Genomic DNA, 26,368 nt, shown 5'->3' on the forward strand with positions numbered 1-26,368 from the left:
GTTGGAGGTGGGGTGGGGGAGAGGAGGCGGCCTCTAGGGCCTCGGGAGGAGGAGGAGGGGGAGGAGGAGGAGGAGGCTGAGGCAAAAGAGGAAAGGCACGGACCCGGAGCAGCGGCGGGACGGGTAGCACCATGAATCCGTTGTGACGGACTAGAGCGGTGTCGGGGAGGAAGAAGAGGAGGAAGCAGCGGAGTTCTTCGCCATGAACCTGAGGGGCCTCTTCCAGGACTTTAACCCAAGGTGAGGCCCAGCAGCGCCCCCCGGGAAGTGAAGGGCCAGAGACACCGGAGGGAAGAAGCAGGAGGTGGGGGGAAGCAGCGAGAACAGCCGTGGGGGGCCGGGAAAGAGATCCTGATACTGTTCCCCTCTGCTTCCTCTTTTACTATGTAAAGGGCCTTTCCTGGAAACGACCCTTGTTCTCCTTCATTCTTCTCCTCCCCTGACATTACCATCAATTCCCCTCACCCCTCCTAGGCCAAACGTTGAATGTCTGCTTTCAAGTTATTTGTCAGTTTACGAACCAGACACTTACTCACATACACACACAAACACAGCTAACAGACCGCTTCCTCGACTCCCCCCTTCATTGTTTTCACCACTTCCTTCTCGTTCCCTTGTTCTTTTTCTCCTACCCCCCTCTGCCTTCCAGGGCTCAGCATCAGACCTCTTTCATTTCTCTCACCCTTGTCTTACCACCCTGCTCTCGACCTGCTACTCTAAACCCCTAAGGTTTTCCTTGATTTTTCAACCCTATACTTTGCTCTCCCTAAATTTTTCTTTCCTTTATTTATTTTGCTGAATTTGTATCTGGAACTCAGCCTAGAGTTGATGACAAGATATACTGGTACTTGCCTTACATAGCATCTTCTAATGAGAAACTTAGAATTTTCCACCTTCTTGCTTCACCATACAGCTTTGGTAGGGACTGCTAGAGCCTTCCCTCTGTGATTACTTTCCATTTACACTGTGTATGTATATATATATATATAACCTATGTATGGAGTTGTTTTAACCTTGTCACCCTAATTAAACTGTGATCTCTTTGAGAGCAGACTGTAATTTTGCCCTTTTTTTGTATCCCAGAGCTTAGTACAATACCTGGCACATAGCATGGGCTTAATAAATGCTTGTTGACTGACTGACTGACTGAAGCAAGAATTAGGTTCCTTATCTCACAAATGGAAAAAAACTAAGGCAGAGAAGTCATGATTTTCCTCATCAAATTAGTGTTGAACCGGGCTATGGTGTCTTCCTGTATACAGCAATGCCTCTGTGGAACTCCATATTCTAGGCAAAAGTCCTGGGGCAGGAAAAAGGTAACTGGAAGTTTTGTAATATAGAGGCATATGGCTTAGATTGTAGTGGATTGTGTGTGTGTGTGTTATAGAAATAGGCTGCATCATTGTTAGCCTCATAGGTATGTTGTATCCCAGGTATCTTGGAATGGAGAACTTTTTCAATGCTTCAGAAATGAGTTTTCCACTACTATAAATGCCACTAAGAGCTAATGTTTGATCCTCATTCATTCATTCATTCACCAGACATGTTAAGCAGCTGCTGTTTGCAGAGCATTGTGCTAAGGTGGAGGGGAAGAGTATACAAAGTCTAAATAAAACATAGGTTCTGGCTAAGTGGATCTACCAAACTGCTGTGTGGGGGCAGGGGTGGGGGGCATAGAACTGGGATAAAACGGTACATTACATGCTAAGTGTATTAGAGAATTCCGAAATAATAAAGGTGATCAGGGAGAACTTCTTGGAGAAGGTGATGTTTGAGGTGGCCTTTAAAAAGGGGGGGGGGGGGGGGTGGACCTCCAGACCTAGGGAATAATTCAAGCAGAGGGGTAAATGAGGAAGAGGTGCAGGTTAAATTAGGGATTTAAAGAAGAACAGAGAGAATGCCTCATTTTCCTTGAGGATAGAATATGATGCCTGAAGAGAAGTAAAATGAAGTTGTATGACATAGGATTGTGGGGGCTCATGGATGCCAGAAAGAAGAATTTGACCCTGACTTAATAGGCAGTAGAAAACCTTTCGGGATGCTTGAGGAGTGGCATGATGAGATGTATGCAAGCAAACATCAGAGATTTGGATATAAAGAATGAATTGAAGGGAATGGAATTAGAAATGAAGTGCCAAAAAATGAAAAAACTAATAAAAACTGAACTTATGGTACAGTGGAAAAAACACTAGTTCTGGAGTTGAGGATCTAAATTCAAATCCTCTGTTATCTTAGGCAAATCATTTAATCTCCTTGGACCTGTGTTTCCTTCCTTATCAGTAAAATGAGGGACTTAGACTAGATAAACTCCTGGGACCCATCTTGATCTAGAGCTAGAATCATAGGAACCTGCTTTGTGGCCTGGGGCCACTCCTCTGTTTGTTTTAGCAGTGGAGGGAGTTAGATCTCTCACCAGAAATGTGACAGTGATTGTACAGCACTTCCCTGCCAAAAAGGATTCCAAATTTGTTGGATAATAATCCAACAATTCAGAATTGGAAGTAATTACCTATGCCATAACACTGGATTTGGAGTCAGATGACCTGGGTTCAGATCTTTGACTCCGTGTGACCTGGGATCTAGGTGATGATCTCCAAGGTCCTTTCCAACTTCCAATCTATGACCCTGTGACTAAGGGTATTGGCAGGAAGAACCTTGCTGTTGCAGCTACAAAAACATTAGCAGGAGTTTTTTTTTGTTTTTGTTTTTAAGCATTTTGGTATGTTGAGTTTCTTCTGAGATCAGTATAAGAAAATTTCATATTCCCAAATTGGCATTTGACAATCATCAACTTATTATTTTAATTCTACTACAAACTACATATACTTGAAATGTTAAACTGTCTTTTGTATTGTAGTTTATCTTTTGTATTGTTTTTGTATTGGCACACTTTGAAGTCATTAAGAGTGAACTGGATTATAGAGATTCCAAGAGGTGTGTTATTTTTTCTCTTGAAACTACTAACAAATCAGAGTTTTACTTCAGTTTAGTGGGATTAGATGTCATACAAAGGCTATAACGGCACTTTTGAAGAATTTGGTATGTTTTGCACGACAGATTTGTCTTTATGACATCTTTTCCTCTTTATATGTTATAAAGGGTCCTTCAGGCATATACTTGGGTGCTATTCAACACCAATTAAGCAAACATTAGGCCCTAATTTTGTTCCAGGCATAGCAGTAACCTGGTACAGAGAATAATTTCTGTGCTTTGAGTAAGAAAGACCTCAGTTCAATACCAGCAGGATATAGTAGTATAGTGACCTTGGGCAAGTTACTTAACCTCAGACGATTCCCCAGGAACTCTGTGTATGACTTAAATAGATGTCTGCCTTAATTGGAGTTTCATACTCTAAGCTAGTGGGTATTGTGCTAGGTATAGAAAGATGAAAAACCACACACATTCTATGCCCTTGCTTTCAAGTGACTTACTATCCAATGTTGAATTAGGGAGAGAGCCTATTATTAGAGAGTGTGGGTCCCTGCCTTATAAAGCTCAGTTTTTAAAAGGCATTATGCATCTAATAGAAAGAATACTGATATATCAGATTGCTTACCTTCTTGGGGAGGAAGGGAAGGAGAAAAATTTTAAACTCAAAATCTCATAAAAAATGAATTTTGAAAATTGTCTTTACATGTGATTGAAAAAAATAAAATACTATTTACATAAAAAGAAAGAATACCTGGTTCTGGTTCTGCAAAATTTGCCATTAATAATAATTGAGTCACTCTTTGGACTTCAATTGTAAAACAACAGCATTTGATTAGATCAGGAATTCTTAACCGGGATTCCATGTACTTTTAAAATATATATATAGAGAGAGAAATAGATAACTGTATTTCTGTATTGTTGGTTTCCTTTGTAAATCCAGATATTTTATTTTATGCATTTTAAAATATTCTGAGAAGGGTCCATGTGTTTCACCAGACTGATGGCCCAAGGCAGGGGTGGAGAACTTGTGACCTCAAGGCCACATGTGGCTCTCTAGTTCCTCAGGTTCAGCCCTTTGACTGAATCCAAACTTCACAAGTTGAGGCCCAAGGGATCCATGACTCTAAAAAAGGTTAAGAACCTCTGGATCAATAAGGCCTCTCTCCCTGGCTCCAAGATTCTAAGAAGCAGTGGTCGTCCCATGCTCCCTACAGAATCCTACAATCTGGGAATCTTTAGGGGAAACCCCATGCTGTTATTTTCAGTTACTACTTCCATGGAGTCCTGAAGCATGGGTATCCCATCCCTATCCCCCAATCCCCATCAGAAATAGATTGTCATTATATTTGCATGGGAGAGGCCCAGAGCTGTGGCAGATACCTAAACTCAACAGTGGATCCAGATCATTCCAGCCTTCTGAGTCTGGGATAGCTATGGGAATTGAAGTGACCAGGGTGGTGGTGGTGGTGGTGGTGTTTTTCCAGGATAGGGCTGATGGTGGTTTCTCAGCACTTGGATGGGCAGGCTGGGTTACCAGGTAACAGCTGTGAGCCTATTTCCAGCATCATGACATTCTTTTCACAATTACTCTCTAGTTTCACAGCAAGTTAAGACCTGCTGAATCAGATATGTTGGCTTCATCAACAGTCATTACCTGCATGAATGAGGCTTTCTAATGACTGGGGCACCCTAGTCATGGGATTTCTAAACCTCATTTCAGAGTGGCTGCTGGTTTGCATGTATCCAGAGCATCAGTGTGACTACTTTAATCCTTTAGAATCATGAAAGCTGGAGATTCCTTACTACAGAGGATAAAAAAGGCTGCCCAGTACCTGTGGCTTATGAGCCATCACTGGGACTTCTGAAGCATGTAGACTCTAAGATAGAACTAAGATCTTGACATCCTTTTTAACAAATTAGAGTCTGGGGTCAGCATCATTCCAGCTTGGATTGTTCAGTGAAGCTGAGGGGGAAGGAACCTAGGTGAAAAGAGAGGAAAGGAGAGTAGAGGATTCATCAACTAGTCCTTTTAAAAATTCAGTATGTTACATATTTTAAAGCCACATCAGTAAAGCCATATCAGTATAAATGAATAGCAACAAGTTGATGGTTGAACTTTAATAGGTGTCATCAAAATATTTATATTTATAATGGTGTTTTTTTAAATGGTATAGCTAAAATTAAATGACTATAAATGTTAATTATTTTTCCATGACTATTTGTAAAACAAACTGTGAGAAGATTGAGTCATAAATCATTGGCTCTATTCTACCTTCCTCATTTTGTAGCTGAGGAAAAACTGATGCCCATGAAGGTGAAGTAATTTGCTTAAGGTCCCATAGGTAGTAAGTGACAGAACTGAGATTTGAACTGAGGTTCTCAGACTCGAAATTCAGCATTCTTCTCACTGCACCCCACTGCCAAGCCTGGCCCTCAACCCCTTCCCTATCCCTATTATTAGGAGTTGATCAGAGTCAAAAAATCTAGAGGAAACCAAGTGGATTTTGTGTTCCACGTTTTAAAAGTTTTCATTATATCTTGAACTTATGTGGATTAGCAGTAACTTGGTCATTCAGTCAAATTAATTTGGAGGAATTGTAATATGATATTTATTGAATAAATGGGCCTCTACATCTTCTTGAGCATCAACTGCACTGGCTGAATTGGGTATAGTGTTTCTTTCTCCAGCTTTATAGTTCTTAGTCATTCAGTCTGTAAACATTAGCACCTACTATGTGCCAGGCACTGTACTAAGCGGTGGAGATAGAAAAACATCCAAAAGGTAGTCCTTGCCCTGAGGAGCTCACAATCTAATGAGGGAGATAACAAGTAAACAAATATGTACAAACAAGTTATAGGCTGGATAAATGGGAAATAATTAACAGCAGGAAGGCACTAGAAGTAATAGAGGTTGGGAAAGGCTTCCTGGAGAAGCTGGGATTTTTATTGTTACTTGAAGAAAGCTAGGTAAGGCAGTAGGTAAGATGAGGATGGAGAACAGTGCTGGGAGATGAGAGGTAAAGTGTCTTAGTCATGGAACAGCCAGGAAGACTGTTATCACTGGAGCAGAGAGTTTATGTCAGAGAGTAAGATGTAAGAAGACTGAAAAGGTAGGAGGAGGCTAGGTTAGGAAGGACACTGAACTCTATACCAAGGATTTTGTATCTGCTCTTGGAGGCAGTAGGGAGCCATTAAGAGTTTATTGAGGGGGCAGCTAGGTGGTGCAGTGAATAGAGCACTGGCCCTGGAGTCAGGAGGACCTGGGTTCAAGTCCGGCCTCAGACACTTCACACAAAAACTAGTTGTGTGACCTTGGGCAAGTCACTTAACCCCAATTGCCCTCCAAAAAAGCAACAAAAGAGAGAGAGAGTTTATTGAATAGGTGTTTGTGGTGACATGGTTGGATCTATGCTTTAGGAAAATCACTTTGGTGGCTGAATGGAGGCCTGCCTCAGGGTGGTAGCAATATCGGGAGAGAAGGGGGCATATCTGAGAGATAGAATTGGCATGCTTTGGCAACATATTGGATATGGGGAGAAGGGGAGGGTGAGAGATAGTGAGGCATGGAGGGTGACATCTAGATTTTGAGTCTAGAGGACTGGAAGGATGGCATTACCTTCTACAGTAATAGGGAAGGTAGAGGGGAGGGAGGGCTTAAGGGGAAAGATAATGACTTCAGTTTCAGACAGGTTGAGTTTAAGATGTCTATTTGACATGTTCAACATGTCTGAAAGACAGTTGGAGATACAGGATTGGAAATGAACAGAGAGGTCGGGGCAAAATAGGTAGATTTGAGAATCATCAGCATAGAGATGGTCATTAAATCCATGGGGGTTGTGAGATTACCAAGTGAAATAATATAGAGAGAGACAGAATCCTGAGGGACACCTATGGTTAGAGGATGTATCTGGATGAGGATCCAGCAGAGAGTCTGAGAAGCAGTGGTCAGAGAGGTAGGAGGAGAACCAGGAGAGAGAGGTATTGCAACAACCTAGAGGGAAGAGAGTATCATGGAGGAGAGAATACTCAACAGTGTCAAAAGCTGAAGAGAGGTTGAGGAAAATAAGGATTGAGAAGAGGCCACTGGATTTGGTGAATTAAGAAATCATTGGTAACTTTGGAGAAAGCAGTTTCAATGGAATGATCAGGTTGGAAGCCAGACAATAGAAAGTTCAGCAGATGAGAGGAGGGAAAGTGGAGGTGCCTATTATTGGAGGCCTTTTTGAGGAGCTTAGCCACAAAGAGTAGAAAAGACAGTTTATCAGGGATGGTAGGATCACATAAGAATTTTTTGAGGATGAGGGAGAAATGAGCAGTTTATAGGCAGTAGGGAAGGAGCCAGTAGAAACTGAGAGATCGAAAATAAATGATAGGAGTGGGAATAACAGGAGGTTATCTGGTAGTAGAGATGCAATGGAATTGGGATCACTTGAGCAGATAGAGGGTAAGGTATAAGGCCACCTCTTAATTTTACTTTGTGAATATTACATGAAAAATATACATGCGAAGAAATAAAAATCATACATGCTGCCTGTCATCAGTGGGGCAGCTAGGTGGTACAGTGGATAGAGCACTGGGCCTTGAATTGGAAAGATTCCCCTTCGAATCTAGCCTCAGACACTCACTAGCTGTGTGACCCTTGGCAAGTCACTTCACCCTGTTTGCCTCAGTTTCCTCATCTGTAAAATGAGCTGGAGAAGGAAATAGCGAACCATTCCAGTATCTTTGCCAAGAAAACCCCAAATGGGGTCACAGAGAGTCATACATGACTGAAAAATGACTGAACAACAAAAATCTATCATCAAAAACCTAGTGTTTGAAGTAGTAATAAGTTCTTTTTAGTGTTATGGCTGTCATGTGCAAGAGAGATCAGACTTGTGCTTGGCCTCAGAGATCAGGCCCAGGGTTAATGGGTGTTGCTTTTGATGAAGGTATGTCCTTCCAGAGTCACACTGTAGTGATTGCACATGTGCCTCATTGCACTCAGATCTGTAGTGTGGCTTGCTTTGGGCATTCATGTACAGACATCTGAGGCCATGCCTTTTCTCTTATTGGCGATTTTTATTGGATTTTGTCTTCTGAATTGCTAGGCATCTCTATTGCTATTCCTCCCACATTGTAGCTGCCCTTTATGGTATCCAGTTTGGTGTAGATATGGAGGCAGTTTTCTCCATTCCCCTTCCTTTTCAATTTAAAATTCTTCTAATTAGATTTACAAGATTCTGGGCAAGTAGATTCTTACCAGCCCTAAAATCTCCCTGGCCAGGAGCCCATTACTGCTATATTTTAAGCTGTGATTGAGAAATCCAACTCCTGTTCTCAGATACCATCTTCTTAGCCAGCTGTTCATTTGGTTGAGGGCTCACCCCTTCCCTACCCTTCCATGTGGGGTTTTTTCATCTCTTATCTCAAACCATCTATAAAAAAGTCATCTTCCCTAACATAAATAACATAAAGTGATATTTCACTGCAGTCAACCTGATCGCTTCTAGAAATTAATCCAGAAGCAAGTAACCACATTATGTCATAAGGAACTTTCGTTTAAGGAGGTGCTTTGATTGAAACCTAGACTCTGCAGGCACAAAAACACACACAGATAAAAGTACATAAATCCAAATGACTCTTGGCCTTTAAAGAAGTCCCCTTGGAACATTGGGTATACACTTAGTTCAGTGATGCTGCCATTGCTCAGAAGCTCTTTGAAAATCTTCTTTGGAAATAATCCCAACCCTGGGTAGGAAACCATAGAGGAACTAAGTGACCTGACAGTTGCTCTTTGAATGTTGAGCCTGAGCATAGTATTTATACTTTTCTTGAATAAAAACATACCTGTGCTCTTGAAAAGTGAGTGCAGAGGGGGTGTCTAGGTGGCAAAGCGAACAGAGCACTGGCCCTAAAGTCAGGAGGACCTGAGTTCAAATCCAGACTCAGACACTTAATACTTACTATCTGTGTGTGTGACCTTGGGCAAGTCACTTAACCCCAATTCCCCTGCCTTCCCCCCTCCAAAAAGGAAAAAATAGTAAGTGCAGGATTGGCAGGGTCAAAGAGATGAAGGAAGCATTTTAGAAGTTTCTCAAAATTCCCTTAATTAGGTTTCATAATCTGAGAGCTTGGCATTTTCATTTACCCTAAGTGATCACAGGTAGAGCGGCAATATATGGGACATTAGGACTGAGGAAATATTCATCAAATCAAATCAAAACCTTGAATTAAATTCCAGAACCAAATGTGTTACAAATGGTAATTTAGAGTATGTGTTCCTTCTGGGCGATTTGTTACTCAGTCTTGGCTATTTATACTCCGAGTATAAAATGTGGGTAAAAACATTTCCCTTTTGTTGATAATGTTAGTAATTGTATTTCCCAATATTTAATTCAGTCATCCAGATAGTCTTTTAATTTTGTCAGCTCTCATGTCCTAGGCATATTATGAACCACATTAATTTTGTTTTTATTGTATGGTTTAATACAGAGGTATCATCCTCACTAAGAGCCTGCTGAACCAGAGAAAAGTATCATTGGGAAAGGTTTAATAAAGTAAATGAAAATGCAATAACAACACAGACAATATTTTTAATTTTCTAAATCAATATTTCTCCCACAGGTATTTGTTTCTATTTGAGTTTAACACCAATGGTTTAATGTACTTCCTTATTAGTATATAATACACTTTTGCATCTGGAATTAAAACAGTTGAAATTTCTATTCAAAAACACTGTTTACTGTTCACAAGGTTCTGCTTTGTGTCGGGGATAAGAGGTATCTTTCTAAATGAGACAATTTGTCATTGAAACTGTATTATCAAGCTTAGGAGGTTCCTAAGAAGAATCTAGCATCTAGAAATGATGTATAAATTTATTTTTGTATGTAAGTTGTTAGCACCTCAACAAGGAACAAAGAATATGAAGAAATTTGATGCAAAAAATTGTAGGCAGAGATATAGAATGAAGTAAGTAGATCCTAATCTATGTACCAACTACAGGTAAGTAAAGGAAGGCAAACTGGGATGGGTCCCTCCCACCTAGATTTAGCACAGCAGACCATAGCAGTGCCACTTGTGTTTTTAACAATTACACAAACAAGTAGGGATGGGGTTTGGAATTGGACTTGGGATTTCACTGGTAGGTGGAACGCCTAGATAAAAAAACTCCTCTCCCAATGCTGGGTAGCACCTTCTCTGCCTCTAAGAGTTTTCGAGAGTTGGCTGGAACACCAAGGAATTGGTCCTGGGACTTCCCCAGGAGTCACACAGCCAGGATGTGTCAGAGAGAGATAGGAAACCCCCCCCCCCCAGCTTTCTTCTGGCATCAAGGAAGTCTAAGCAGGGCCGAGTATGGCACAGAGGAATACATGTTGCAGATAGTAAGTATGCTGGTTTGTCTGTGTCTTTCAACTGTATTAAAACAAAATGTATTGGTTTACAAAATGCAAGGGGAAAAAGAAGCGTTCATTATATTCTTTTTTTCCCCTCAATTCTGCTTGAGATGGTAGTTGGAGGTAAGAATACTTCTCTTCCCTGGAGGAGAGGATGGAGAACAGGCACAAGGGCTTTTATATTTAAACAAAGACTCTGGGGGCAGCCAGGTAGCACAGCAAGTAAGAGCACTGGCTCCAGTGTTGAGAAGACCTGGAGATCGAATCCCAGGCTCAGACACTTAGCACCCACCCAGAAACACCTGGCCGTGTAACCTTGAGCAAGTTACTTAACCCCGATTGCTTAGGGGTGGCCAGGTGGCTCAGCGAGTAAGAGCACCGGCTCCAGTGTTGGGACGACCTGGAGATCGAATCCCGGGCTCAGACACTCAGCACCACACCCAGAAATAACTGGCCGTGTAACCTTGAGCAAGTTACTTAACCCCCATTGCTTAAATAAAAAAACAAAAACAAAGACTCTGTTTGCTTCCCAAAAGGTATTACTGACTACTGGCTATTTCTTCCTCTGGCTCTTTTTATTCTTTTCATTCTGTTCACTTGTGAAGAGGAAGAGCTAGGAAGTAGAGACCTGCACAGAGAGCTCCATCAAAGTTTCTGCAAAGCAGACATATTTATATAGCCCTGTAAGCTTTATAGATTGCTTTCTCCACATCACCTCAATGAGTAAGTTAATGCAAACATTATAGAGTAGGAAGCTGAAGCTTAGGTGAACAGATCTTTCACAATATAACAACTATAGAAATGATTTGGGTAACTACATATGTACAATCTATATTGAATTGCTTATCTTCCCAGTGGGGGCGGGTGAGAGGAAAGAAGGAAAAAAATCTGGAACTCAAAGTTTTTAAAACAAATGTTTAAAAAAAATTGTTTTTTACATGCAACTAGGAAATAAAATATACAGGCACTGGGGTGTAGAAATCCATCTTGCCCTAGTAGAAAGTTAGGGGGGTGATGGGGGAGAATATAAGAGAGAACGGATTGGGGTAAGAGGTATTCAGTAGGATTGCTATTTTGGGGTGGGGGTAGGGGAAAGATGGGGAGATAACAATTGTAAGTCAAAATCTTGTGGAAATGAATGTTGAAAACTAAAAATAAATAAATTTTAAAAAAGAAAGGTGAAGAGAATTGTGCCAAGTCACCCAAACAGCAGGTGTCAGGCCTAGAATTTGAACCCAGAACTCCTGACTTAAGCCCAAAGGTCAATACCACTACCATTTGGTGACGCTGGAGGATGTAGGTTGGTTTTTTTTTGCAAGGTGAAATTAAACCCCCTTTAGCGATTTCATTGGCAAACCTTAGGTTTCAAAATCATAGGAAATGTCATAGCTTCCAACTGAATCTGATTCTGTAGGATTTTTTTATGCTTAAGGAAAATCACCATTATGTTTATACATATAGGTCCAGGAGTTAGTAAGACCTCTTTTTAGAATTAAAGTATTATATGAATTTTTTTTCTTTTTGTTAAGATTTTGTTATTCTTTTCTTTGTGAAAAAAAAATAGATTACAAATAATTAAAGTCAGGATGACTCAATAATACTCTAAGGTTCATATGGGGAGATTTATTTATATTTTAATTATATAATCCCTTCAAACACCTCATTAAACTTTTGTATAAATATTTTCAAGACATCAAGAGGGACGTGTTTTAATTACCTCAAGTGAGTTGTGATTATTTTGTACATATGTGTTTAATGTTAGGTTATGAACATGGATTTTGACTATTTTTTCTTTTACAGAAGTTTTAAGCAGAGTTTAGTTGATGATGCCTTTTGTTTTTACATCCTGGTCATTTCTGAATGTGGTCATCATCTGCTTCCACTCCCAGTGAGCCTCCCCTTTTAAAAAGAAAAGAAAGTTAAGTAAAATCAATCTCCACAGCCCTGGGTAGAGAATATTTTTATGCTTCAAGGAGCCTCAGTTTTCTCCCTCACCATGCTAATAATGCTTTGCTAAAGGGGATTCTTCTCAATTGTATTCTTTCCCTCTCTCCCCCTCTCTCTCTTTTTCCTTTTAGTAAATTCCTCATCTATGCTTGCCTGCTGCTCTTTTCCGTGCTGCTGGCCCTTCGGCTAGATGGTATTATTCAGTGGAGTTACTGGGCCGTGTTTGCTCCAATATGGCTGTGGAAATTAATGGTCATCGTTGGTGCCTCCGTTGGAACTGGAGTCTGGGCACGTAACCCCCAGTATCGGTAAGGTTGCTTTGTCAGAGAGAGTGTGTGATTAGCTTCTGAAGTGATCAGAGATAACTGCATGTCATAGCTATATGAGTAATTTTCAAATTTAGTAAGAAACCCTTTTTTGTATATGTAAATATAATGGTTCTTGACAAGGTTATGCTATAAAAGTGTATCACAATTTTATGTGAGTCCTTCTTTCTTCATATAAGGGGCTGAGCTGCAGTTTAAAAAGTACTCTTTTTGATACAGAGCATATGACTTGCAGAGGGGAAAAAATGGAATAGTCATATGAACATAAACCTGTAGTGGTTTTTTTTTCTATTTTTTGAATCATAGAATAATAGAATTTTGCAGCTGAAATGGATCTTAGACATCTTCTAGTTAAATCCTTCCATCTTACAGGTGAGAAAACTGAGGCCTAGAGAGATGAAATGGCTGAGCCAGGGCTAGAACCCAGGCTTCTTGCCTCTCAGTCCAGTGTTACTCCACTACACTGAACTGCCTCTGCATTTTCTTGTTTATTTTTTGGTAAAGTGAGAGTAATTAATTCTACTTGCTATTTGACTTCAAAGGTTTTAGAAAAAATACTTTCTAAGCAGTTCTCAATTCAGGATTGGGAAGCATTTGTAAGTTACCCAGCTTTCCCTTCTCTGCCACTTCTTCAGCTTTTCTAGAGAGACTAGAGGCTTTTAAATTGTATTAGAATAGACTGTCGTTTGCAGAGTTTCTTATTTACCGATAAACTCACTGTGGTACAGTGGAGAGAATGCTGGATTTAAAGTCAGAGAACTGGGTTCAAATCCCAACTCTGTCAACAACTGCTGCCCCTTCTGTGACTCTGAGCAAGTCAGTTAACCTCTCCAGGCCTCAGTTTCTCCCTCTAACACTTGTGGTAGTTGGCCTTCTAGGTCCTTCCAGCTCTAAAATTATGATCCTAAGATATATAAAAGGGTATGAGGCTGTGGTAGTAATCCTGGAAAAGAAAGTTACACTTGAATTTAAAGTTGTATGCAAAAATACCAGTGGCAGCATTAAGACTTGGTATAGTGCTATTTTGGGACGGTGGGTAGGGGAAAAACTGGGAGAAAATTTATAACTCAAAATCTGGTGGAAATGAATGATGTAAATCAGAAGTTAATAAATCATTTGAAAAATTTAAAAAAAAAGACTTGGTATAGTAATGTCATCTTTAATCTTCTATGATGGTTGCCAGCACCAGGTTCACTGGACAGGGAAGCATCTGGTGGTGTTTTGCTTATGAGTATTCTTAACATTCTTCATCACAGCCCCAGACCCCAAAAAGTAAAAATAAAACAATGAAGTCACAAGGTGGGGCAGTCTAGTTTGGTTGTCTGAGCTGTCATTTGATTCCATGTGGGGTAGTTCCTTTACATTTTAAAAATTCCATTTACATTAAAATCTTTCTTACTTTCCTTTATACGAATACAATATTTGGTACTGTTTTGTCAGAACACTTGTTTCTAACAGAAATTTGAACAGAGATATTTGGTGTTTTCTTTTTTCTTCTCCTCTTGACCATTTTTAGAGCAGAAGGAGAAACCTGTGTGGAGTTTAAAGCCATGTTAATTGCCGTGGGCATCCACCTGCTCCTGTTGATGTTTGAGGTTCTGGTCTGTGACAGGATTGAGAGGGGAAGCCATTTTTGGCTTCTGGTCTTCATGCCGCTGTTCTTTGTCTCCCCAGTATCTGTTGCAGCTTGTGTATGGGGATTCCGACATGACAGGTCACTTGAGGTAAAATTTCATAAACTGAAGGTGGATATTTTACAGTAAAACTGTTGGTTACTTTTTATCATGAATTTCCAACCAGTCATTTTAATGTAGTTGAGTATGTGTGTGTGTATGTATAAAAACACAAGAAGCTAGCAATAACAGTGTCCTTTTCTTACATTTAAAAAAGTGTATACAAAGTAATAAAGTGATCCATCAGAAGCTTATAATGATTTTTATATCTAAAGTTGGTTATTTGACCTTTACTTCTAGCATTTTAAAATATTTTATATTCATCAAATTGACTTAAGTTTCTGTTAGTCCCTTTGAACTTCCTTCCTGACTATGTAAAGAGTAAATTTCTTTTTAAATTTTTTTGTTGTTGTTGTTTTTTGTTTTGCTAGGCAAAAGTGACCTGCCCAGGGTAACACAGCTTGTAAATGTCAAGTGTCTGAGGCCATATTTGAAATTCAGGTCCTCCTGACTCCAGTGCTGGTACTCTATCACCAGCACCACCTAGCTGCCCCAAGAAGAAATTTCAATAGGCATTGTTTGAAAGCAGTGGAGAAAAATTTTCCCATGGGAATCTAATCTGTACTGTAATAGGAAGCCCTGCTACAACCTACCTAACAAGTGTTTATTTAGCCTCTGCTTGAAGGCCTCTAATGAGAAACCCACTACCTTCTGATGACCATCTAAGATCATCTGTTCCACTTTTAGATAGCTCTAAATGTTAGAATGTTTTTCCTTACATCAAACCTGAATTTTTCTCTTTCCACTGTTTAAACATTGCTCCTAGCTCTGAGGCCAAGCAGGTATACCTTTTGTATGTAACAGTTCTTCATCTACTTGAAAATAGTTGTCATTCCATGACCTACCCCTACCAGTCTCCTTTTCTCTAGACCAGTCTTCTTCATTCCCTTCTGATGGCTTTTCATTATCCTGTTTGCCTTCTCTGGATGCTTTCAAGCTTACATCAATGTCGTTTCCTAAAATGTGGAGCTCAGAACTGAACAAAGTACTCTAGATATGGTCTGACCAGAGCAAAGTATAGCATAAATTTTACCTCCATACTTATGGCAACCACGCCTTTCTTAATGCCTCTGAAAATTACATGAGCTTTTTTGTCTGTCATATCACATGTCAACTCCTTGAGCTTTTAGACCATCATTTCTTCTCTTTAAAAAAAAACTAGATAGAAACCTTTTCACAACTCCCTTATTTTGTACTAGTAAGGTTGTTGGGTTATTTTTTTAATCCAAGTGTAACGCTTTACATTGTCTCTAATAAATGCCAACTTACTAGATTTAGCCAAAATAGTTTAGCCTGCTCAGATCTTTTTGGACCCTGATGCTGTCATCCTGTGTGTTAATTATCTCATCTAACTTTGTGTTAGATGGCATACCTTCTGAATTTGCAGATAAGCCTTTATCCAAGTCATTGATAAAAATGATAAATAGCACAAGGGCAAGCACAGATCCTTGGGCCAAGTTGACAGTGAACCATCAATGACTATTCATGCCATCTGGCTAGTCACCAAGTTCCAGAGCCATCCAACCGTACTATCTTCTAGCCCATGTTTCCTTATCTGGTCCACAAGAAAAGCATGAGGGTCTGTGTCAGATACTTTGCTTGTATCTAAGTAAACTAAACTACAGCATTCCCTGATCATCCACTGGTCCAGTAATGCTGTCCAAGGAGCAAATTATGTTATTCTAGAAGGACCTGTTCTTGTTGAAGCCCTTCTGACTCTTTGTGATCACTGTTTCTTTTTTGAGATGTTGTCTAACCATCCTTTTGAATAATATGTTCTAGAAATTTGCCAAAAATTGAGGTCAAACTCATTGGCCTATAGTTTGCAGACTTCAAAATGTAATTCTTGGTATTGTTTTTGAGAAAGTAAATGTACATATAAATACTAGCAGTGTTGTACATGGAACAGTTATTTGTAGCTGCAGAGTTAGAGGAAAAACCTTTTCAGAGCCACAGTCTTGGCAGGCCTACCTACTAGAAGGGAAAACATGGCAAAACCTGCCTGTCTCTTAGCTTGTGCCTCACTTATCCCCCCTCTCCAGTCTTCAACCTCTGCTTATCAGTTAGTTCTTTCTTTATTTCCTTCAAACATACCCAGACCTCTCCCATCCTTGAAATTACCCTGTTTGACCATACCATTCCCTCAAACTATCTCTGGTTCTCCTTCCTGTCTGACTGCTCCTCCTGAGCTGGCTCATCATCCATGTCATGCCATTCATGTTGGGATGTCCCCAAACTTCTGTCCTGGACCCTGTTCTCTCTTCCCTCCTCCCTCTCTCAGTAACCTCATCACCGCCATGGGTTTAACCGTCACATTGACAGCTCTCAGGTCTGTATATGTAGCCACTGTCTCTTTTCTGACCTTCACCTTTCCAATTGCTTTTTGGAAATTTCAAACTGGATGTCCCCGGGGCTATCTTAAATTCAGCAATCTAAAACTGAACTGATTATCTTTCCCCCTAAGGCCTCCCCTCTTCCTCAGGGAAGGGACCACAATCCTTCCAGTGTCCAAGTTCCTGAACTTACTGGTGTCCTGGACTGCTCACTCTGCCATGTGTCCAGTCAATTTCAAAATCTTTCTCAGCATCTCTCAGAGGCAATCCCTACTTTCCATTCACGTAGACTTAATTCAGACCCTCATCGCCCTTCATCTGGTCCACTGCATTGGCCTCCTCATTGGTCTCCCTGCCTGAACTCTTGCTCCACTGCAGTCCATCCTATACACTGCTGCCAAAGTCATTTTCCTTGAGCACAGATCTGACCATGTGATTCTCCCCTACTCAGTCAACTCCGGTGGTTTCCTGCTGCCATGATGGAGTATCTCCCATCACTGTGCCTAGAATTTTGTACCTCATAGAGTTCCTCTCCCTTTATGACAAAACTCAGGTATCATCCATACGGAGCCTTTCCCGATTTCATGCCCTCCCTCTAAAACTACCTTGTTTTTAACTACTTCATATATATTTGTATTTATTTACTTTAAATTTATGCGTTCTGTGCTTACATGTATTGGCTATATCCCTCTTTAAAATATAAATTCATTGCAAATAGGGATTGTTTCATTTTTTGTAGCACAGAACCTGGCACATAGTAGGCACTTAATAAATGCTTATCCATTGGTTGAGAATGGGTAGGCTAGAAAAATGAAAAACATGAAAGACAGTTGAGATACTAAGTATCTGTTTTTGACTGACCATAATAATGTAGCTTAGAGTCTATATAATCTGTTAGGAAGATTGGCTAAATTTATCTTTTTAAAAAAGTGCTTTCAAAAATACTGCCAAGTATTTGTATGAGAATGTGCAATGTCATGATGCCACTTACATTGATTGTAATTTTTTTTGAAGTTCACAGATGCTTTGTGCTTTTGGTTGCTTGGGGGTTAGTGATAAGGAGGGGTCTGGACCTGAGATTTCATGGTGATGGGGAAGGGGGGGAGGAATGAATCTTGATGTGGAAATTCCTTCCACCCATGAAGACTGACTGACAGCTGTTCTATTATTTATAGTTAGAGGTCAAGACCCACAGTTTAAGAAGCACTGAAGGTGTCTCAAGTGGAAAAATTTTAAGAAGTTGGGGCAGCCAGGTGGTGCAGTGAGTAAGAGCGCCAGCCCCAGCATCGGGAGACCCGGGATCAGTTCCAGCCTCAGATACTTAGCACCTACACAAAATAACTGGCCATGTAACCTTGGGCAAGTTACTTAACCCCAGTTGCTTTAAAAAAAAAGTTTAAGAAGCCCTGGCCTAGGGCACTAAGGGCACTAAGGAGTCACATAGTATGAGTCAGAGATAGGATTTGGACCTAGGGCTTCCTAGCTTGAAGGCTAGCCCACTAGCCATTATACCATCCTGCTTCTCTTTCATTATGTTAACCTTTTCAAAATGCAAACTGAAGCTCCTCAGTTCTTCATTGCCAGGCTGACTTAAAAAGCCTGGATAAACAAATCTTTTACTAGACCTGTAACCTTCATTAGTTTGGGTACTCCCTGTGTGGGGGAGAGCACAGCCTATCTATGCCTTCTCCTCTTTTCCATTTCTTGTGTGTATCACCCTTTAAATTGAAGATTTCTACATTGAAGATGTACACACTGTGCTGAAAGCCTTTCTCCACATCTCTGAACATGAGATATGGATTATACTCTGTTATGTGAAATATATGCCTCCTTCTCTTAATTCTGCATGTTCTTGAAGGTAACTGCCATACCACTTTCATTGTTTCTTCTTTAAGAAAAATACAATTAGAGCAAAATTTGAAAATTGTACTGTTGTGAGCACCACCCCTCCCACCACCCACCTTATCCTGGGACCTACATGCAGATTCTTGCTCATACATGTATATCTTTGTCCTATAGCCCCATCACATGTGCAGTCATAAAATTTCTGGAGCCAGGCTTTATTCATTGTGGTATCATATTCAAGGATGCCTAGAAGAGAATATTGATAGTCATCATGACATGGATTTTCCAGACAGAGTATTTTCATGGCCTAGGTCCTGGGATCACTTCCTGCCTGTTTTATCTCAGAAAACACTGGTCTCTGCCCATCTATCTACTGAAAATGCATTCTCTCAATTTACTCCCTTCCTTCAACTAAATTAAATGACATGGTATATTCATACAGTCTGTAGCCCCTAGCCTAGGGAATAAAGGGCTGAAGAATAGATTCCAAGCAGTGGAGGGAATTTGCAGGCTAGAATTGTGTGTCAGATGGAGTTATCACAGCACACCACCTCTCTGCTGCCTGCCTTACTTTCAGCCTGGGCAGTGAGGTTCTGTCAGTGTCTCAGTGAAGGAGTGAGCAAGTGTCAATTAGCTCCATCTTGCTGCTGTCTGTCTTTGTTCTTCATTAACAATGATAATCAGGACTTAAGTGTTGGGCTGAATTTATGAACCCCTTTAGGTAATAATGTCATTACAATTTCCATTATTGACTTGGTAGTATGCTAACTTAGAAATAGTAGTATTTTCCAGCTTTGTTATCAAATAATATTTTTCTTCTCTGTTTTTAGTTAGAGATCCTGTGCTCCGTCAACATTCTTCAGTTTATATTTATTGCCTTAAGACTGGACAAGATCATCCATTGGCCCTGGCTAGTATGTACCTTGTCTCTTTTTTGTACCTGCTTTTTAAACTCTTGCTTCAATTAATGGGTGTGAATTTTACTTATAATTCCCTATTCACTTAGTCAAAAGGAAGGAAGCAAGTAAGAAAAATGAGTCCCAACTATCATGAGTAAAGGTGAGCTTCCCAGACTTCAGTTAAGTTCTTTGGTGTTGACTCCCTCATTGGAAGCAGTTTGAGCACCAGTTTTTATCTGGTGCTCACTTCTAACTGTTCTTTGTATAAAAGCAACAGTAGGATTGGGGGCCTGTCGGGTTATGAGTGATGCAGAAACCATGACAACATAGGAAGTTCTAGTCTTAGACACCAGCAAGAAAAAGCTATTAGTGATTCAGACGTTTCCAATTTCTCCTTTAGTCTGTGATCATAGGCTTCTTAGAGCTGAAAGGGACCTTAGAAGCCCTCTAATCCAACCTTTTCATTTTACAGATGAGAAAATTGAGACCCAGAGAGGGGGAGGGACTTTGCTGAGCTTACACTGGTAGTAAGAGGCAGAACCTTAAAATGCAATTCACTTCTAAATGGATGGGTAGATTTGCAAGCCCTGATCGTGTGTATGCCTCAGCATATGAAGTGGTACTAGACAGCATTCCCAGATATAATTAGGCAGAAAAAGCACTGGCCTTGGAGTCAGTCCTGGTCATTTTATCTCCCTTCTACTCTGTGGATATCTTGTATGTGTCTAGTAATATACACGTTGTCTCACCCATTGAGGGTAGGGACCATGTTTTTGCCTTTCTTTGTATCCCCATTGCTTAGCCCAGTGCTGGACACTAAGTCAGTATGTAAAAATTGTGTCGATTACCACCTGTGTGATTTGGGGCAAACCACTTAAGCTCCCCCGGTCTCAGTTTCTTCATCTGTAAAATGAGTAGGGACAGAGTAAACGAGATGGCTTCTGAAGTCCCTTCTAGTTCTATATCTGTGATCCTAAAAAAGAGGAAGTAATAGGGGAAGTATTAATCATGTCGATTAAAAATCCAACCGAGAAAAGAATCAATAAGGGTATCTGTAAATAAAATGTCTGGAGAAGGCAGGGCCAAAAGTATGCAACAAAATTAACTCTCTAGAGTAGAGGACAAGTCATTGCAGACAAATGCTAATCCCATACTGAACCCCTGCTGTGACACTCTCTTTTCATGCCATAGGCTGGATGAAGCATTTGTTAACAAGGTACTTTTAACACAGTCTAAAGACAGACTCACCCCATCCTGAATTCATCATAAGGGCGGTACCTTCGTTCCAATGTCCTCTCAGAAAGTTTGTTTATTGCAGAAGGGTTTTTAACCATTTTTTCTGCCATGGACACAATGTTTTTGATGCATAAAGTAAAATATAACTAGGATTATAAAAGTACCAATTATATTGAAATACTAGTTTCAGAATATTTTTAAAAAGTTCCCAGACCCCAGGTTGAGAACCCATGCAACAGTCCAAGGTTCTGAAGAAGAATTTCACACACAAAGGCTGAAGAACACAAGGCCTATAGGAACATTGCTTGGAAAAGAGCATGTTAGAATTAGATTAGGATGAAGTCGAGTTATTTATGCTCAAGGGATCACCTACCTAATGATGTGTGTGAGAACACTATGAACAAGGAAAATATGATATAAGTGCACATTATCATTTTTTAAACTCTGCTAATGATAACTTGTGACTTATATATATATTTTTTAATTTGCTTTTTTTTTGAGGGGGGAAGGCAAGGCAATTGGGGTTAAGTGACTTGCCCAAGGTCACACAGCTAGTAAGTGTGTCAAGTGTCTGAGGCTGGATTTGAATCTGGGTTCTTCTGACTCCAGGACCAGTGTTCTACTCACTGCACCACCTAGCCGCCCCCATATAGTGAACTTTTTTTTTTACCAAGGCCTACCACAAAATCCTTAATAAAGAGGTCTTTTCTTCTTTTTTCTCCAGGTTGTTTGTGTTCCTCTGTGGATTTTGATGTCCTTCTTGTGCCTGGTCGTGCTGTATTATATAGTTTGGTCTGTCTTGTTCTTACGCTCTATGGATGTGATTGCTGAACAAAGGAGAACACACATAACAATGGCTATCAGCTGGATGACAATCGTTGTTCCACTGCTTACATTTGAGGTAGTCTTTCCTCACAGCAGCTATGTACCAGTGTTTATTAGGGATCTGTTGTGATACAGAAAGTCAGATGTTCTGTTTTCTCATGTCAGCCTATAAAAATGGGAAACCATCGTTCTTTTTTTCTTGCCTTAATGGCAAAGTCATTGTGCACTTACAAGAACAAGAGGGATATGTTTCTATGCAAAATGCTAGAATTTAAAACTTAAAATTTGGTAACTTTCACTAAAATCCTTCTCTCATGCCAACCCATGGTATGGAGGGTGACTACTGTTTCAGAGGCTAGATCAGTGGAGTATAAGCTCTGGAAACATACTGATCTGGAAAGGCTTTAAGATTGTAAGCCTGTTGTCTGAGGACCAGCCTAGCCGAGTTCAGAAAGCCTCATTGCCAAATGGTTGGCTAACTGGTGATGAATGGTTTGGGGCCATAGCAACTCATGGCAACATACTAAGTTATGGAGACTTTGGATCTGCATCAGTGGACTAACTGAACATGTGCAGTGATGAAGTCACAGATTCTTGAAATACAAAAACAACTCTGACAAATAGTATTTTTAGCTTTGTGTAGGTAGCCAAGAGATAGAAAAATCAAAAAGGGGAATTTTTCTTAAAGGTAGACAGGGTTCTGGTTGTCCCTTCCCCACCATCCACTGTTAATACTGCTAGACTTGACATTGCTTAATAGATCTCTTGCTTCTGACTTCATCTGCGTTTTTTTAATGTTTCTGAACAGATTATGTTGAAAACTTTTTCTTTCAGATTCTGCTAGTTCATAAACTGGATGGCCATAATGCTTTCTCATGTGTGCCTATATTTGTTCCACTTTGGCTTTCATTAATAACTCTAATGGCAACAACATTTGGACAAAAAGGAGGCAATCACTGTAAGTCACTATCTTGGAAATATCTTGGGTTTTAAATTTCACTCAGCTGTTTTATATGACAACTTTTAACTGTGCCATTTAAAAAGGTGAGAGGCAGCATGACACAGTGAAGCCAGAGTCCACCTTCAAGCCAAGAAGACCTGGGTTCAAGTCTTAGCTGTAATACATACTGGCAGGGCCAGAGTTATTACCCATAACACTCCTAAGTGCAGCAGCAGAACCACATCAGAATGAATGAAATAAGTAAAAATTACAGTAACCCAACCACAGGAATCCTTACATAGGGATTAGTGGCCCTTGCTTCAATTTGAGTTTGCTACCACTGATCTAGGCAACTCTATTAATATTACAAGTTGCATGGAAGATGCCAGTCTACATTAGTAGAGGAAATAGCCACACCTGGAAGTTTCCACGACCAATGAAATCACAAATCTTATCTCTATCCCTGTTTAAAAGGGCTATAACCTTGTGAGGAAAAAAATGGGAATTTCAGATATGAAGGACAAGGCGAGTTCTCATTGGTGGTTAGGAATTAGCAGAATTTTTTGTTAAGTCAAGAAACTTAAAAAAAAAAGACTTTTAGCTTCCATTTTTACATGCTGTTCTAGAAACTGCCCATGGTTGAGATCTCTAGGGTGATGTGTACAGTTCCATATCACAGGAAACACCACTACCTGAGTTAGACACAGGAATTCTACTAGAAGCACCTACGAACCAAGGTTAAGCTGACAAGAAATCACTTTAGAAGTGATCAGAAGTGATCACTTTAGAAGAAATCAGTTTCTAGAGCCTCCTAAGAGTAGCTCTGGATCTTTTTTTTATAGGTTAAAAGTTGTTTATTTAGGGCAGGGGTTCTTACTCTGGCGTCTGTGACCTGGTTTAGTTTATCCTAAATGTTTTGATAACTGAATTTCAATATACTTGGTTTACTTTGTAAATCTATGTGTTTTATCTTATGCATTTAAAAACATGATCCTGAGAATACATCTGTAAGCTTCATCAGACTTCCTGAGGGGTCTCACAAGACCAAAAAGACTGAGCCCCTGATAGACAGGAAAAGTTTTTACTTTCTGTCTTGGATATTTAAATGCCTTGTATGGTCAGGTGTGAAGTGAAGACACTTTACAAAAATGCTTGGGAATTTGACAGATGAGGAAACCCTCAAAGTGGAAAGTGACATGCTCTCCATCCACTTCAGCCACTTTGCGAGGTGTTTCTGCTTAATTTTTCAGGGACTGTACTCTGGGGGCAGCTTTATTAGAGGGACTGGGTGGTACCTATTGTATCACAACTAACTGTCAATGGAAAATGTTTTTTTTTTAAATTCATTTGGGAGAAACCCTTTGATTCATTTGAAACGTATAATGCATCTTATCCTCACTTTGGAGGAATAAAAAGTAGAAAGACTTGTAGAAAGAAGACATTTCTACAGTCTTAAGACAAAATGAATCTTTTGTCCTTGTGGTTATATTTCTCATTTTCCATTAGAAAATCCAAAAAATTCATAAACACCTTTTTAGTTGACTGTACCACTATAAACTTATTTTTAAAAATGAATTTTACTTAACCTAAACCTATTTTTTTTAATTGGATTTTTTTTCAGGGTGGTTTGGAATTCGTAAAGATTTCTGTCAGTTTCTGCTTGAAATTTTCCCTTTTCTAAGAGAATATGGAAATATTTCATATGATCTACATCATGAAGACAGTGAGGAAACTGAAGAAACACCAGTTCCAGAACCTCCAAAAATTGCTCCTATGTTCCGAAAGAAGACTAGAGTAGTTATTACACAGAGCCCTGGAAAATATGTTCTACCACCTCCAAAATTAAATATAGATATGCCAGATTAAGTTTAAATTCAGGAATTGGATGGACAGTATGTGGCATAAAAGATACACAAGACAAATATCTTCTACATTACTTTGCCTACATTCTAAACTGGAACTGGAAATAAAGTCAAATCTTTTCATCTCATGCTTTGAATAAATATCACAGCCACTAGTGAACCATCAGTATGTAATATATAGATATTGACAGTTATTTTAATATATGTCTGTGTGAGAAAGCTTTCAAGATTGACACTTAAAAATGTTTCTATCGGCAAGTTAAATTGTTTTCGTAAGATTGACCAATGGAGTACTTGCCTAGCTGTTTTTTTAAATGCTACCATGCCTTTCAAAAGTAGTACTAGTCTCAATGGTGAAACATAATCTACAACCAGCGTAAATATTTCTCTATTCCACCACTTGTTTCAAAGCATCCTATGCATTATTTTTAGTGTTGCTCCTGTTAAGATTTTCTTTGGGCATGCTCATGAACCCATCTTTAATGGTCTAACTGGTGAAACTTTCTAATGGAGTGACTCCGTGCCTGTATAGTATTTATATGAACGTTTTAGCAATGTGTAATATATTCTGTTAAAATTCTAGTTCTGTACAGTATAATTATATTATTTTTAAAAGCTTATATATGAAGATATATGTTCTATTATGGAAGAAGTCCTTTCAAGTCTTTTAAAAATATTAATGTGTGTCTGTTGGGTATGGGAACTTATTAAAGCAGTTGACATGACCACAGAGACTGAAAATTGTATTGATTTGAAATTCTGATTTTTGTATATTTAGGTCTATATTAGTCAGTGAATTCAGTTTCAAAGCTTGATATATCACATCATCAGTAACCAGATTTAGATGTTCATTTGCATATGTCATTCATGTCTTGTTAATGCAATACCATACTGTACAGTTCTGTTATTTACCACTTTCTTTTTTTCTTTTTTGATTTTTTGGAGGGCACTTGGGGTTAAGTGACTTGCCCAAGGTCACACAGCTAGTAAGTGTGTCACGTGTCTTAGGCCAGATTTGAACTCAGGTCTTCTTGACTCCAGGGACAGTGCTCTATTCACTGTGCCACCTAGCCGTCCCCTATTTACCACTTTCATTCACCACATCTGCAACAGGTCTGATCTTAGAACACTGAAAATTAGAAGGAAATAAATGACATATCCATTTCTAAAAGGCTTGGAATCAGTTTACTGATACTAGAAAGCATTCATTATCATTGGAATACTGAGAGTTGACTAAAATGGGAATTGGGAGGAGGAAACATACATCAGAATTAACTTTATTTTAAGGTCAGAAATGACTTAGTGGTCATAGATAATGCTACACCAGTTCAGATACTTTTACAAATGAATTGAAAAGTAATATTTTAGTATTATCCCAGTGCTACAAAGGTAAGAAGTCAGATTCCTCCAGCATAACAGTGTTTTGACTACAAATGAAAAGAATGATTTGATACTTTTCCTCAGGATAGATCTGAAAGTGTTTGACAATATCGGCAACTTTTTTTAATTGTCTGAATTCTATTTAATGTAAATTATGTAAATAACTAAAATCTTTGCACTGGCCTAGGGACAGATATGTTCTGTTTGGGGGTGGGGGGGTGGGAGGGAACAGAGTTTTTCCAGTTTTGTGTGTAAAAACTTGAGCTAAAATTAACTATTTTTCCCTCTACATAGCTGTTCAATAAACTGGTTCCTCATTTTTCATGTGCATGTTGTGTAACTTGTTTTGCATGATGGTCATTAAAAACATTAGTTTTCCCCTCCTGATGTGATGTTGCCATAGTAAACTCATTCAGCGCAAGAGTATGGGGAGCAGCCACACCATCATCTGAGGAGTTATGACTGACCTTTAAGTCAACATCCTCCATAAGTGTAGTAAGACTTCAGGTGGACTCTCTTGGATGTCCCTTGCTTGCATACAATCCTCTGGACCTGTTTCAGTCCATCTCAGAAGCTGGAGGGCAATCAGCCAAGTGGCCACCCCTCCCTCATCCTGCATCATGAGTTGGTGGAGAACCTGATGGTCTAAGTCATACAAAGCAGCCCCTTCACCGTAGATGGTTCACTTAGATGTTGACCTTGGGTCCCACTTTGGGATGGTATAATTGTTAGGAA

At 39.6% G+C, this 26,368-nt stretch overlaps 1 protein-coding gene across 1 annotated transcript; it reads left to right on the top strand.

Moving 5' to 3' along the window:
* The first annotated feature begins 2 nt into the window (after positions 1 to 2).
* Positions 3 to 25,963, top strand: TMEM185A (transmembrane protein 185A). Its single transcript, XM_069063020.1, has 7 exons — positions 3 to 240; positions 12,386 to 12,562; positions 14,097 to 14,304; positions 19,322 to 19,405; positions 21,351 to 21,527; positions 22,286 to 22,409; positions 24,013 to 25,963. Exons 1-7 carry the CDS (start codon positions 203 to 205, stop codon positions 24,255 to 24,257), a joined length of 1,053 nt encoding a protein of 350 aa, XP_068919121.1. The 5' UTR covers positions 3 to 202; the 3' UTR covers positions 24,258 to 25,963.
* Positions 25,964 to 26,368: the final 405 nt, after the last annotated feature.

Source organism: Petaurus breviceps, unplaced genomic scaffold, assembly GCF_028583685.1.
Source record: "Petaurus breviceps papuanus isolate PSGF00001 unplaced genomic scaffold, PetGlider_PUasm1.0 90535, whole genome shotgun sequence".
Lineage (NCBI taxonomy): Eukaryota > Metazoa > Chordata > Mammalia > Diprotodontia > Petauridae > Petaurus > Petaurus breviceps.

What these genes read in the sequence shown, in the direction of transcription:
- TMEM185A (XM_069063020.1), top strand. Translation starts at nt 203, where the DNA reads ATGAACCTGAGGGGCCTCTTCCAGGACTTTAACCCAAG. An exon ending in GACATGACAGGTCACTTGAG is followed by an intron (nt 14,305 to 19,321) that starts GTAAAATTTCAT and finishes CTCTGTTTTTAG; the next exon opens with TTAGAGATCCTGTGCTCCGT. An exon ending in ACAAAAAGGAGGCAATCACT is followed by an intron (nt 22,410 to 24,012) that starts GTAAGTCACTAT and finishes ATTTTTTTTCAG; the next exon opens with GGTGGTTTGGAATTCGTAAA.